Source organism: Bombus fervidus, chromosome 7 (assembly GCF_041682495.2).
Source record: "Bombus fervidus isolate BK054 chromosome 7, iyBomFerv1, whole genome shotgun sequence".
In the NCBI taxonomy this organism is placed as follows: Eukaryota; Metazoa; Arthropoda; class Insecta; order Hymenoptera; family Apidae; genus Bombus; species Bombus fervidus.
Window position 1 is genome coordinate 13087548 of NC_091523.1, and position 15978 is coordinate 13103525.

At 35.7% G+C, this 15978-nt stretch overlaps 2 protein-coding genes across 2 annotated transcripts; both read right to left on the bottom strand.

The window, feature by feature from the left end:
- Positions 1–105: 105 nt before the first annotated feature.
- Positions 106–1444, bottom strand: Atpsyno (ATP synthase subunit O, mitochondrial). Its single transcript, XM_072006973.1, has 4 exons — positions 1290–1444; positions 1061–1105; positions 756–866; positions 106–673 (listed from the first exon to the last, which is right to left on the bottom strand). The coding sequence occupies exons 1-4, from the start codon at positions 1416–1418 to the stop codon at positions 227–229; spliced, it is 732 nt and encodes a 243-aa protein (XP_071863074.1). The 5' UTR covers positions 1419–1444; the 3' UTR covers positions 106–226.
- A 461-nt stretch (positions 1445–1905) lies between these two features.
- Positions 1906–13954, bottom strand: Dcma (decima). Its single transcript, XM_072006972.1, has 5 exons — positions 12555–13954; positions 12069–12235; positions 7660–7796; positions 6819–6995; positions 1906–3670 (listed from the first exon to the last, which is right to left on the bottom strand). The coding sequence occupies exons 1-5, from the start codon at positions 12678–12680 to the stop codon at positions 3498–3500; spliced, it is 780 nt and encodes a 259-aa protein (XP_071863073.1). The 5' UTR covers positions 12681–13954; the 3' UTR covers positions 1906–3497.
- Between the last annotated feature and the right edge of the window lie 2024 nt (positions 13955–15978).

Genomic DNA, 15978 nt, shown 5'->3' on the forward strand with positions numbered 1-15978 from the left:
CTTACTATTATACAAAATCTTGTTTTTTTATCTGGTTTGATTTTACTTACAAAAAAAAATAAAGGTTACTTATGTATAAAATGGTTTAACTTAATAAAAAACAGATTTTCTTAACAGCAATAAGTAGATTCTGAATATTTTATTGTTTAATGACATACAGAATACTCATGAATTGTTCTATATGAGTACTTTATCTTTGCTCATTTCACTGAATGTTAGAAAATGATCACACTGTGCTAGCAATAATGTCAGAATATTTTTTTACTTTACTGGCAACGCTCATGTCTACATATTTATCACCTATTGCTATAATCATACCTCCAATAATAGAAGGATCAACTTTCGAAGTAAGCAAAATAGATTGACCTTTACTTAAGAAGCCCTTTAGAGCTGTTTGAAGCTTAGCTGTCATCTCAGCATCAAGTGGTTTAGCAGTTGTAACTTCACAAGGGACCTCACCTCTATTGGCAGCCATAAATAATTTAAATGTATTAATTACATTATTTACATTTGAAAGTCTGCCATTTTCTGCCAGTAAACCCAACAGATTTATAGTTTCATTACTTAGACTAACTTTTCCACCAATTGTCTGAAGCGCTTTTACTTTTTCTTTTCGTTTTATCGATGGATTCTTCACAAATTCTTCTAATTTTTTATCTTTCTTCAGAAGATCCTAACACATGTATGTTTTTATTAATAGTAAAATTATTTTTAGTTACAAATTAAGAATAAGATGTAACATTTATCATACATACTTGAAATTTAAGCAGATCTTTTTCAACATTATTTAATGTCTTTTGTTTTGAAGCTGCAGAATAAAGTGCTGTAGCATATCGTCCTTCTATTCCATATACTTGAATTGGAGGCTAAAAACAAAAAGACAGTGAAGTAACATTTTCATTACTGGAAATGAAATTAATAGAAAATATTCTAAAGTTTTTAAAAGTAACTCGCGTAATTGTGACTTATTAAAACATATGATTATGAAATACTATCTGAAGTATAAAATATATATTTTAAAGTTATATAATTTTATATTTAATATATGTTTGAAAAATACCTTAACCATTTGTTGAGCAGTAGAACTACTAGAAAGTGACCGCACCTAAAAAATAGTAATGTCTTTTGTTAATTTTATGTAATATTCTTTGGTCTTAGAATGTTTTTATTCAATCAGTACCATAATTAAATTATCGGAATATTTCATTTTATTATCAACAATTCAATTTTTATACATTTTATTTGAATATTAACGAGTGTAATAAATTATATATTAAAATAATACTTACAATTATCCTACTGAAGGACATTGTCATATATTTCGAACAGCAAGTATCTAAATTCGAGAACGACAAATGTGGTTCTGCCGATCTACCATTATATAATGTGAACTGTTTCACATAGATATGTAAGTGCATACACTTTTCGACTTAATAGCGACATCTCTAGAAGTAGTTTTAGAGTTATAAAATTTTATTTAAGGAATAATTAACGTAAAATTATTTACTGTAATTGCACTTTTATTTATTATTACCGGAACTTTTATTTATTACATGACTATAATTACATTCATTACAGATTTATGTTCATACGTTCTTACATCTTGTTCGAAAATAGGTTGCCATTTTGTAATTGCGTGCTATACAGTTTCTTCTGATATTTGTAAGAGGGCAGTAGTGTATTGTAATTTTGAAAAAAGAGACGTCAGATCAGTTTGAACAAACATTCGATAAAAGTAAGTAGGAGATGCCAGATTAAAATTTATTAACTTCAGTAATTCGATATGATATTCTCTTCTAACTACATACATTTAAGGTATATTATGCATTTGTCTTATTCTCTCATATTTTCTTCTTATATACGTATCAATTGAAAGGCAACAAAAATTTCCCTATATCAGGACCAAATAAAAAGTTTTAATATATAGTGATTTATTTATTATTCTTCAAGTATGATGTAACGTACAATAAAATTTTTTGCCAATAGAGAATTTGGATGAAAGATTTAACGTTCAAGTTTCTTTGCACCGTCAAATGAAAAAGACATTTAAGAATTCACCAAAGTGATGAGATCCTTATGAATATAACATCCATAACATCGATGACATGAACGTTAACTTTTATGCTTTACATACAATGTCATACAACGTTTTATACTTTCTTTTACATATTTATGTTCTTATTTAAATCTCTACTCAATACCCAGATTGATTCGTTTTTAAATAAAAAAAACGATAATTTGCATCATACACTAATATTCTCCGTGTAATATTTCGATAAGTGAAATCGAACGTAAATAGTAATACAAAAGATGTCGAAGCATCACTAGCGGAAGGAGTCCATTACGTTTAATACCGTGAACAATGAAACGATAATAATTAATAATTACTATCGTTTATTGATACGTGGCCGTAAAACCAACATTATATATACTTTTATACGGTTCAATGTAACGTGTATACATATAGATGTATGTGTGTATATATAGATTTCACATATACATATATCTTTTTTCAATATTCATATAATAATACATTTAACATTAAAATGAACCGTTTATAGAACCGTATCGCCAATTTGTTATAAAAAATGACACGAGTTAAAAGCGTGAAATGTTTCATTTTTATTAACTTATGTATAAATAACGACCTTATATATATGACAATAATGAAAAGATACGAACGTATCATGATTTTTATGAAATATAATTAGATAAAGATGCAATACTGTCAGAGACTAATACGATTAAAATCTCAAAGTATAAATTCTTTTTAATTGCGTTACTCTTATTGTGCATATGGGCGATACGTGGTTCACATTGGTCCACTATTGGGATGATCAACGTCCAATTCAGTTGGCATTTATTTTTCTACTTTCCAACGTGATGCATAGTTTCTTATATGCTATCCGATCAGCGATAAATTTGAGCTCGTTCATCACAGTTCGGATTTCGGAGTAGTAAATACACAAATAAACGACAATGTCACATCTATAATGATTGTTTTTACATTGACTTTTCTTTCCTTTAAATGCTAGATATTATGCCGTTGGCGTTGATCGAGGGACGAGAGAAAGTCTAATTAAATTTTATTAAGAAATCGATCTGTCTTCATAATTTTATGGAACCGAGTGGTCGATCAACAATGCAACAACTCACTTGCACCGTAAGTTTAGTAAGTCGGATTTTTCAATATATTTAAACGATTCCGCAGTAAATGAAACTTTTTTATAAAAATACCGAATATGTTTCTATATTTAGAGATCCGTACTTATGAACTAAATAAAGCTTCAGTATCAGGTTTCTTATCGACTAATCGACTAGAGTTGAATATCCTTTCGATTTAAAAATATAGCGAAAATTTCTTCTCCTTTTATCACTTAGTCTTAAAATTTACAGATAGAAAATTAAAAACGAAAGGAAATTAGGCATATAAATTATTAAAAACTTTTGTGAAAGGATTTCTTTAAGAGAAAGGTGGGCAAGTACGTTTAGTTCGATTAAACATAGTTGGCTCTTGCGGCGCAACAAAAGAGATTCAAAGCTCCGCGAAAGTAGGACGATTGTCTGGTAGGCCTGCTAGGCCTTTCGTGGCTTTGGTTCCATCGATGCATCCGTCTACCGTTGGGACGGTTACCCCTACTTCCGGCACTCTGTAAAGCTGAGTACTTTTCTGGAAACAAAGTGCAGAAGAAATTTTCTTAGCTTTGAAAATTTTATAAACCAAATATATAGTCGAGTCGATATTTTTTGAACGAACAATTATTTAATTATTTAGTGAGGGAAAGGAAGAGATGATTTTATTTGCTAGAAGATCTAGTCAATATACTTCTAATCGAAGAAATTTTTCATAAGATTTTTCTTTAAATTAAAAATGCTAATAGCACTGTATATAACGAATTTTCTTACGCGATACCTAAAATACACTTCTCTTTACTCCTTTTAATTTTATATCTTTCTTTAACTTATTGACATACTAATCTTTTCAGATCAAATGTGAAGATATACATATCTGGATGGCATAGGTTTTACTGCAATTTTTATTCAGATGCTTCACAATTGGGGCAATTTTTCCAAGTCCGCGATTCTCAATTATCTGGCGAGCTGAAAACCATAGTGGGGTAAGCCAAGATTTTGAAAATTTGAATTTAGTCACATATTTCAATTCTTACAAGTCCTCTCTGCAACGATACATTTTCATGACTTAAAACTATAACGAGTTACGTATAACAATAAATGTAGGACATTATTTTATAAAGAAAGAAATAACTACGAACTGACTTAATATCGTTATGACTAGGCATTTGTGAAGTACATAGAAAAATGAATAATACTCAGCTAGCAAAGCAGTTAAGTTAAAGAGAATGGCTACAATGTTTCGAATCACTTAACAGATAGACTGTCCGATTGTATCGATTTTCATAATGTACGGCTCTCGATTGCTGCCATTTTTTAATATCCAGTACTTTTCAAAGGAGCTTCTTCTCTGAAAGAATATCATCTTCAGCGATTATACCCTGGGAACGTATTTTAGAGTGGCGAGAAATGAAAACGCGAAAGGGAGAAAGATTGCCGAATAAATTATAGCGAAATGTGATGTAAGCCTTCTTAAGCGGGACATATCATCGCCATTAGTCCGACAACGACCGGAAGAGGTGCTATTTCATACGATGCCAGGCAATACGGAAAAATCGTACGAGCTCGTATCGTACTACGATGAAAAGACGACTTAACTCTACCATTGCTATGGCCGCAATAAATTGCGATGCCTGCTCGCAGAGATCTCTTCGCGTTCGACTTTGCATTATCGTAAAATCACCAGTGGTTTCATCGACTCCGAGAATCTCAGCGATAAAATATGTACCGTGAGATTTGAGAGTGAAAAATATCACGCGAACCGCGTTCGCTTTGTTATTTCGCGAATTGCAATTTAAATTTACTTTATCAAGGGACAGTCTTTGTAACTCATTCTCATCTTTTTCTTTTCTCGTTCTTTTTCTCTTCCATTTGACACGCAACGAAACTTATTTCCAGTTACCGCAGATGGCCCCTTTTTTTTCTCGGAAAATCGTAGTTGAAAATGAATTCCTCGCGTCCTTGACCCCGAAAATTGCACTCCACGCTTGATGGCACGACGATACGCGTACATATTAATTCTATCAGCAGAAATAGAGAATCCTGGTCTAGCTACGGGTCACCATAGCTCCGGCTACAAAGGTTTACACGATCTTGTCTATCGAGATTGTTTCGCAAATCGTGACTCAAATTGCTTTATCGGTTCGCGGTCGAGCATATTTCCCTCTCTACCTTTGATTTTCCCACCCTGTTCCCGCGCCTAGCGAATTCTCGTTTCCGTGGAGAACGGAGGGAACGCAGGAACGAACTTCCACGTTTCCATCTATCCTTGACCCGAAAGCTCTGTTTAATGTTGAATAATACTCTCGCGTTCTCCGTAGCTTTTATGTATTTCTGTGTTTTGTATTTCTTGTTTACGTGCTTCCACCGTATTACATTGACCGGGTTCCCGTGGCTCGAACATCTTTTGGAAATTTGTAAAAGCTGCGCATGTGTCTTGTTTCCACGTCGGCAAAGTCTTCCGCCTAAGTATTTCCACTCGGAAATAAACCGTGCGTTCTTTTCTATTCGCGCTCTGCTTCCTCCCACCTCGTTCCTCTTTCGTATCGTTTCGCGCCGTTTCCCCGACGAATTTTCTCGACACGCCGCGTGCACACAACACCACTCGACCTGCCCTTTTACGAAATTTTACCCGGAATTTTCGACCAACCGCGGCTGTTCTCTTATTCTACTTCTGTGACCGCGCGTGATCTTCCTTAAACATGAATTTCCTGTTCGTAACGCGCGTTAAGGGAAGTTCATGTTCTGATTCGACCTTGACCTGGTTCTTGTTCAATGTCAATCTCTCTCTCTCTCTCTCTCTTTCTGTTCCTCTCTAGTCGTATCGTTATTCCCTTGATAGGCAGGCAAAGTCTCGAATTGACGCTTAGGGGATCGAAGATCGTGGTACATGGTAATTTTCGTGCTATCTCTCTATCCCTAGTGAAACACAGGGGCGCATCCGAATTCGCTCATTATATCGGCAGATAATTAAGGTCGTCGTGTACTATTGAGACTGAGAAGTGAATCGGCATTATAGCGTGATATACAGAGCTGTAGCCTGTTTAGAGCTAATACGTTTGTTCCATGGAATCAATGGGAATTGGCAAGAGCGAAGAGGTAAGTCGTAGCCAAAGAGACGAACAGAGAGAAAAGGGGGATTGTGTTCTCCTTTGAAATCCAGACCTTGGCCTCTGGAGTAACCCGATTAGAGGCGGTTGAATAGAGAGAGGTCGCGAGAGAGCAGTAGAATAGGAAGAAGGATGGATAGTGAAAGTAAGGTCAACAAAGCAGGAAGAGATATTAGAGTGGCAAATAGAACGACGAAGCGTTCGCAGAACAGCGTAATCGAATTAACGGACGTGGCGCGTTTACGTTTCGAAGTGAATCGAGTGACGCGAACATACCGTTCGATTCTCTGCCGTTTGAAAAACAGTTTAACCTGCCCCTTGGAAAATGTCTCTCCGGGCGACAAGGGCTTTTATCTTTCCGAAAAACGTTCTTACCGCTTGTGCGCTCTTTGTCAACCAATAGCGTTTGTAATATTATCCCCTCGAAGCGTACACTCGAGAAAAATTCGAGCAACCCGTGAAAAACGAGTGGGAATATACGCAGGGAAAGAAACAGGGGCGCTGCGAAATAAAATTCTATAAACGAGAAACAAGGGAGGAAAAGGGGAGAATGGTAAACAGAGAATACGACGGTACCTATATCGCCACCCGACTGGGGCATAAATTCTTGCAGTTCGTTCATCAAGCCTCGAATTTCCTCGGAGTCCTTTTGGATGCTGCACAATTCTTCCTCGTAGAAATCCGGTGTGATCTGCTTACAGAGGACTATCTGCGAGATCACGTTGCCGATGTTGGATGGCCCGGCTCGAGTTTCTGTAACGAGAGCAAAAATAGATCCGCGTTGGTCGTTACCATGGCTGTTTGTGAAAAAAAAAAAGAAACGCGCGACGTACAAATAGACTGCAATTTAAGGGTGTAAAAATGCATAGAAAAGGCGAATATGTAAGAATACATGAAATTATCCAAATTACGGTACTCGTTATAAAATTATTCTACCTACTTCAATAGGTGAGAAGAAAAATAGGTGTAGTTTCATCTACGTTAATAAGTGAAATAAATATCTCCTTGGATTCTGTTTCAGTAGTTACGCTTGTGAAATATGAATTTCTATAAAAATCCGTAGTCTGCGTTGATATAAGTGTTGGACCCTTTAACAATGGGAAGAAACTTTATATATATATATATATCTTAAATGGCTTCGTATATGTATCTATGTATAATATTTATATATAGTTGAAAATATTCTTTTCTTTTTGTGTGTCTGATAATAGAAACGGAGAAAATCTGGAGGATAAAGAGATAATACTTTTCTAAGTCGTTTATTCCGAATTAAATTACTTCTTTCGGCGAATACCTTTAAATGATAGATAAAACGTATGTAACGCGTTTATTGCAAGTAAATTTACGAGCTGATAGGATTGTTCATTCGTTGGAATGTTTAATTCGTAGGAAAATATAGGATGCTTAGAAAAGTTACCGTAATATTCCGTCATATCCATCGGCACGATGCGGATGAGGTTCTTACTTTTGCAGAGCTCGCGCAGGAATAATTGCACAACATAAAAGAGCAGCATCAAATTTGGGCAGTCAACAGGGATCCCGATATCTGTTGTTCTGAAAACAGAACCCATTCGCAGGCTTATTATTTTTTTGTCGTCCCAAGTTTCCTCGTTAGGGATTTCGTCATCTGACCACTTTTTCCCTCTCCAATTATTACTTCTTTTTTCTTTTTGTTCGTCTGCGACTTATTTCGTAGCCAATAATTCCATGACCTTTCATCCTACGTTCTACCAAGCTAATTACCCGAGAAACACGATTATTAACATTTACAAAGACTCGAAACACGTCAGTCGATAGAATGCGATAAAACGTGGGACGTGGAGTAAAACCTTTACGCTATGATTGTTACATGCGAAACAAAATAAATTTTATATATTAAAAACTTAGTTAAAACATCTTTGTTGCTGCAAACGTAAAATGTTTAATACCGTTTCTGTAAATGCGACACGAAACCAAGCGGTTCGTTACGTAACGAGATTGTTTCGTGTTGGTTCGCGGCCAGCCACGGAATTTCTTCTTTTCATTGCGAAAAGGCGAGACGAAATGTGAGATCGTAGAATTATAACGAAGTGCACCGACGTGGCGCGTTCAACAATCCTCTCACCGTAAATTTCTTTTTAAATTGTGCAATCGCCACAATGGAGCGCAAGGAGTTAAACAACAACTCCTCGACAACATCTCTCTCCTTGACAACATGTATTTTAATTGTAAAGTTACAGATAAATTGAACCGCGGTGATTTCAGTCTTTATATCGATTTTCTAAAAGCAGATATGCGATAATAAATCTGGTATTTTTCATTAATGGATAAATCTTGTAGAAGAATTTTATTGCTTAATAAGTTTTTTACGGCTACGTTCTATATTTTCGAATTATAAGTTTCCGATTTTAAAGCAAGCGATGGTATTTAACAGTATGATATAGATAGTATATTTAATAGCGTGGTGTTTGGTATAGCAATTTAAATGTATCGTCTGCTAATTTCATAAATTTGAGAAAATTCACGTACGTTTACTAAAACTTAATGTTCAGATATTTATGAACGGTGGTGTACGTAACGAATCTGTCGCGTGATACTTTCGTTTCCACTATTTTTATAAATAATCTGTGAAAATTCACGTACATCAAGCTGGAATCCTAAAAGCAAGTAGACCTAAATGTAAATAATATATCGTTTTGCTTTGGTGTTTACGAAGTTTCGTGGAAATTGTTGGAGTAATACCCTTTAAGACTTTAGTCTCGCGTTGACTCTTGAAATTGTAAATGGTTTCTGCGTGTTGCTCGGCTAACTTTCAACCATAATTTTTCCAGGGCTGTAATTTTAGTATCGCAAAAATCTAATAATCCAGTTTCTTTCTTTTCAATGACCGTTTATATTATGATTTACGTCAGCGGTGCCTCGCATGCGCCTGCTATTTATCGCTTAATTCCCTAGCGGTCTGTAAGTAACGCTTAACAACAAACTTGCTTGATATCAAGAGCTATAACAGCGAGCGCGATTACCAGATGATGAACTCGATCCTCTTATGTTGCTACTCTCGTTTGTCGCTATCTCGTAGGCAATTAGTAGGAATAAATTTTGAAACAGGCGCAGCGATCCGAAAGGGGAATTTACAAATGTTAAGTTGAAACCCGTAATTTATGCGTATACGGTGATCTGCTTCGATTAGTGGTTATTAAACGGAATTATGCATAAGCGTTTCGATGTAATATCGTTCATTGACGAAAATGTACACGTACCAATTTTCATTGAAAGGAAGAACAAAGAAAAAAAAAAAGAAAAAAAAGAAAAGAAAGAGGAAGAAGAAAAACGAATGAAAAAGAAGGTAAAAAAGGCGTATGTTTCCGTGTTTCGCGTAATCGATACAGAAGTCGCGTGATTTCGTAAGATACGTTGTACGAGATAGGCCTATTACAAGGCACGGAAGTATTGGAAAAGTTGTTTGCATGATAAATTAAACGTTCGGTATGTTGCTAAGTGCTTCATTGTGAATCAATCACGCTTTCAGTCAGGCTTGATATAATTTTTAATTCGTTTTCTTTTTCTCCCTTTTCTCAGTGTACGTAACATTTTGATAATTGTATTGCGTTTAATTTTCGCGGAGTAATTATTTAAGTAACACTTGATCGCGATTAGTGTGCGTTTGACGTTTAAAATGTAGCAGAGTTTACGCAGCAATGTGTTACGCGAATGGAAATGGGGGAGACGGAGGGCGAATATTGTGTACACGATGTGTCGCGCCATAATTAAGTAATTATGTAACGAGAAACGTATAATAAACGAATATGTAATATCCGATAATCTAACCGGAGGTAAGGAGTTGTTAAAGCCAGGTGAACATTGATTACGAATACAATTTAACGGGAATAACAGTTTCCATTAAAACCAACAAGATTGTCGAGCAATGCATCGAGCTTCTATCGAAGAAATTACGAGACAGATGATTTTTCGGACGTTCGCAATTTTGCAAAATTTATTCGACGAGTCGGAGATTCCGGCTGTTTCATTCGTCTCGTTGTAAATCGGATAAGAGGAGAATTAATGAGAATGCAGAAGAGGAAGAAATTTGTGAACATTTAACTTTTCATTAAAACAGGCAAACTCGCGGAAGAGAATTGTTCAAAGGTGACGTCTGAGAATGTTTGGAGATTGGACGTTGGTCATCGTTCTTTATATCTCCTTTTCTCTCTCTTCTTCGTAGGAAAACCAATCCCCTGGAATCGATAACATTCTTTGCAGCACGGTTCAAAGTAATAGGAACTTTCGTGACGCTATTATTTCACCCTTTCCCTTATTTGATTGTAGAACGCGATATTTTCTTGTGATGCGCGGTTTGATTACAACAACGAAAAGAATTTTGATATAAAAATACCAAATGGATAGCTTTTACTAGTATAGAGTCGACGACCCTCGGTTATACTTGTTTCAGGAATTCCGGTTGTCACACTAGGTCACCCAGACCCTATTCAATTTTCAACTAGCTGCTGTCCAAAAAATAGCAGTGATATTGAATCGAAAAAATTTGGGGAAATAGTTCGAACATCCTAGAATATGCTTTGACAGAAAGAGATTAATAAACGAAGTGACATCATTCTTAAAAATAAATCTTTTTAATTGTAAGCTTAGAAAAAAAGATATTTTTATGAAAAATGTTATAATATTTTTACGTTTTCACATTTCTCGCTGGAAATTTAAGATGATGCTTTTGAAGACGCGGTACTCGAAGGGAAAAAGTAGTTTTTTAATACACGTTTCAAAAAATACATTTATTTGATATATCGAGTAATCTTTGAACAAGAACTGCGATGCACACTGGTACGAAAATTTTTTATTTTACTTATATATGTAGAATTAGGTGTAAAAAAAAATATATAATAATGATTGACGAATGTACGTGAGATTTGCACAGAAGTAAAATATGTTCCACTGCAATAAAAAATACGCTTGAGTCAGCACGACGCTAAGACGTAACTAACTTTAGAGAGTTGCCATAAACTTACGGGATTCTTAGCTGAAAACACTTCAAATTGATAGGAGGTTGTGCCATTACAAGCGACGTCTTGTAGATATCTCATTACAAAGGGTAACTGTGGGTCACCAGGATCCATAGTAATAACCGAGGGTTAAGAATGATTTGGAAACGCGATAAGATTATCAGGGTAATGACGAAAATGCGAGGGACTGATTTGACTTTAAAAAGTCGTTTAGCGTCGTGTTTAAGAGATGTAATTTGGCGAATAAAACATAACGATAAGTATGATAAATTCCCTGGCGGATTTTTTGAATCTCCTTGAAACGATGCATTTCCGATTCTCACCGAGGAAAATCTTTGGTCATATTGCATCGTTGCATCAGAAACGGAGAGTAGCAACGTAGCAAACCACAAACGTGGTAGCAACTGTACGTACATATACGTATTGACTATCGTGGCTGGTTCGCTTCTGTTATAGCAATCTATTTATCCCGTTAATTGGAATCTCATTAACCGGAAGCAATTCGAGTTCGCTTCGCGCGATGTCTTCGTTTAACGCTCGTTTCGGAGTAATTGACATAAACTAGTTAATCAATCGTTCTCGGTTTCCCCCTTTCTTTTTATTTCTCTCGACTTATCCTTCCAATTTCTGACCTCCCTTCTCTGCCCGCTAATTAGCAAGTTTAACGGCTTGTTGACACGGTAATTCTTCCGTGAGAATTTCGTACGATTCGAAATATCGTGTCAAGGACGTAAATCGTTCTACTTTCTCCATTAAATATTTCTTTTATTATTACCCGTTCTAGGAAGAAAGCGAGAGAGAAAAAAAAAGATTGTTAAAAAGTTTACCATACCTTCGTACTTGTGGCAGTATGAGCTGGGACGTGTTTTTACACGCTTCTACGCAATGTCGTCGTAATCTCCGAATTTTCTCTCGAAGTTCCGGACAGTCTCGTGGTTGGCCGATGTTTATCAGCAGATCGCGGAATTGCGCCACTTGATTGTTGATCTCTTGAATTTGCTGCGAAATAAAACCGAAACCCGCAATTAACTCCGTTTCCCTGACATTCGTCGCGATAGATTCGTTCGCAAAGTATCGCTACCTAAGTTTCTCAGAATCGTAAACCGAGAATTTTGTTACACCACCGATGATTATTCCACGATACATCAAGTAACACGGTGTTACTGTCCGTTCGAACAATCGCTTTCTCATTACGGTCTACGCAAAACGAGAATACGTGCAACTTCGCAACGAAAAAGAAACGTGTTATCGTCGGCTTTAATCCAAATAATATAGTAGACTCGGTGTTCTAATAGTAAAATAAATAGCAATAAATTACCAAAAGAGCAGCCTTCTCCGTTTTCTCGTTCCTGTCATCTTGAATTTGCGTTTGAACTTGAGACTGGCTTGCGGTATGAGTGCGACTCTGAATGTTGCTGACCGACGGTATTGGCGAATCCGTCATTATTTCGCTCTAAGGAGTACCGTTTGATTGCTAATTGCCACAAGGCAATTAACAATATAGCCGTACGATATCTGCGAATGCTGCAAGTTGTTTGCTACGTAAACACTAAGAGAACACCGTAAATACCGTGCGAATTCACACTCCTAACCACCGATGTTAATATACTTTGTTCGTTACTAATTCACGGCTATGATTAAACGCGTATTACCAGCGACAATGAATTATCAATTTCGCCCCTATGAATATTAATGAACATTAACATTCAACGTTTACGCATGTTTTATAATATAAATATTTTATAATATCCGTCTGGGTAACAAGGATCAGCTTTACATCGATACGAGATCCCATCGGTTTTTCCTTTGACTCTGAAGGAATGACTTAATCCGACGTTGGTTTGAAACAAAGAGTATTGGAGAACGATCAAACACGCGAACAACATTTTATACCGAACGCCACGACGAACGAGATTTTCTTCTTTCATCAGGATTTTCATAGGAGATGGATCGAAGATATTCTTATCGTTAAATTAGGAATATCGAGCGAACGATATTCACACGATTTGTATTAGTCGAAATACAACCGCACGAACCGCTGACTGTGAGCTGCGAACACAATGTCTCTTCATATTCGGGGTAATTGCGGTTGGCTTTTGTCTTGTTTGCAGGAAAATTATCGAAAATACTGCTTCTGGTTGGCCACATTCCACCGTAACACGAATTATGATGAATGATACCGATGAAGTCGATGGTAATAGATTAAAACGATTCACGACGCAACCAAATGGTCGACGATTGATACAGAGTTCCGAATCATTTGTGTTTGCGACGGTAGATTGTACGGGAATGTGATATAATATGTCAATTAATCGAACGAAGCTTATTCTCAGATTATGAACCTGATAGATGTGATCGTGCTTCTGTATTTTCACGAATTCGTATCGATATCGCGATTGTATCGTGTTCGATGTTTGTTTCCCCTCAATGATAGCGTTATTTTTTCTCCGCGAAAATTTACGTGAAACGAAACGCATGAGACACGTACTTGTCGGTTGAAACGATCGCGTTGCACGCGTTTTTTTTCGTCGAAACGATCCACATATTTCTCGACATCGTTTACCGAGATTCGTGGAACGATATGCGCGCCGTGCCAGCACACGCGACAAACTGAAACGTGGGTTTTGCTCTCGAGCTCTTTCACTGCCGCGATTCCCTCTTTAAGAGCGCATGTCTGACTTGGCTTGTCAGTCTACTACTGTAGTATACCTATTACATATCTCTTCTCTTTTTCTGTCTGTCTGTTTGTCTGTCTCTCGTTACATTCATCCACGCACACACGTACTTATGTATGTGTGTCGTATGGAATTTTTAGTTATTTAATGTAAAATATTTTTACTACGCGTAGAAGGTTCCTCCATCGTGACTTACGGAAAATTTTAACTTCACGCGATTAACATGTTTCGCTATTTGCCCTTTGTATTAAACGACAGTTTGATAGTGATCAGTTTTCTCTGTTCTTATGTAACTTGCCTCGCCTTTGCTCTTATACGGCTGTGCATGTATAGCAGGAGTGAAAAATAAATACAATGCAGCAGGAAACGATAACGTGATGCAAAAAAATTACGTCGTACCATATTGTACGGTAAGAAAGGAGCAGAAAGGCGGCCTTTATGCAAAAGGATTAGGTCTTCGGTCAAAGAAAAAGTTAATACAACATCCGCTGTACCCGAACAAAATCATAAAACGTGAGCGGAAGACAGTAATAATGCTTCAATCCCTTTCATCTCTCTCTCTCTCTCTCTCTCTTTCTCTCTGTGCAAATGCGTATTCTTTGGAAATATCATTAAAATGTGTATAGATTTACGGTTCTCGAAAATATCCAATTGTTGCTCTATTATTCGCTAACACTTGTAGCAAAGATGAATTTCCGCCACTCTAAGCGAATTTTTAATTAAAACGCGCTACGAATTGTTCATTCAAGATCCTGTTTTATATAGGAGGTAATTACCTAGAGAATTCGTATTATTAGCGAAAGGAGTCTCGCGTGCCATAGTAAATACAGTACAGGGAACGTCGAGATAAAAGCAGACATTTGTGCGCTAACAAACATTGCGCTGAACACTGCAATACTGTTACAAACACCATTTATGCTAATAGCATTGACATTAAATCGGATAGAAAAATCTTTGCGAAAATGTATTGAATTACGTTTTGTCTACTTCTTCGTTTGAGCAATTTGGATTGACAATCATGTATATCCGATATATCACGTATACGATAATTATCACGATGATATAGAAACAGTAAATTAACATAATTTTCGATTTCGAAATGACTTGTACGTTGTTATCCATTTTGTATGGCATTCAATGTCTTCAGTCTCTGTTAGAGCAAACGATGAGAATATCGAAGGTGGTAGGTAGATTATAACAAACGGAATATATCATATATAGAATGATTTCGAATGAAAATGATATACCTTATACAGACTATTGGTAATCGAAAATCAGACCCTTTACTTTTTATATCACTTCATTTCGTTATTATTGAAAAAGCTAATTGGAAAATTGATTGAAACAGCTTGCACTGATCTGCAGAAACAATTAGTATAATTTACAGTATTATTATAAATAATTTATGTAATTATAATTATAATATTATTTATAATTATCTTTTAATTATTATTTATAATTATAATATTATTATAACTATAATTAATTTAAAGTATATTCTTTATTGAATCACTTTTTCTGTACAATCTGTGCTTAAACTGAAAGCAATCTGCATGTCGAGAGTTGGTCTCATTCCAATTATTAGGAAATTACCAAAATTTAGACGTCTAGACAATAACAACTTTTTAATTTGTTTCCTGTCGATAAAATATACTGTGGAAATTTGTAAAGTCGTTTAATTTAAACGGAAAATAAAATAAAGGAAATTCGATGTAAATGTACGAATTTGTTGTTAATCGTATCGCAAATACAACCAGCATCCGGAGTTTCGTTGATAAAATGTTACGCTCCAGAGACCAAGCTTTGCCACAGGTTGGTTGTCTGACTCGTTTCGCATTATACTACTGTACGCCAAACTCGTTTAGTTAGTACACTTATAACTTGTTACCCTCCACAAATATCAAAATCATTTTAAAGCCGAGATTAAAACATCAAGTTCTAGTATAATCTAGACTCTCCAATGTTCCTGTTCCGAATTTAGAAAGTAGTAATATAAGTTGGAAATACTTTATCCTATTAAATTTTCGTTTCATTCAGAGTACGAATAATAGGTTCTTACGAGACATC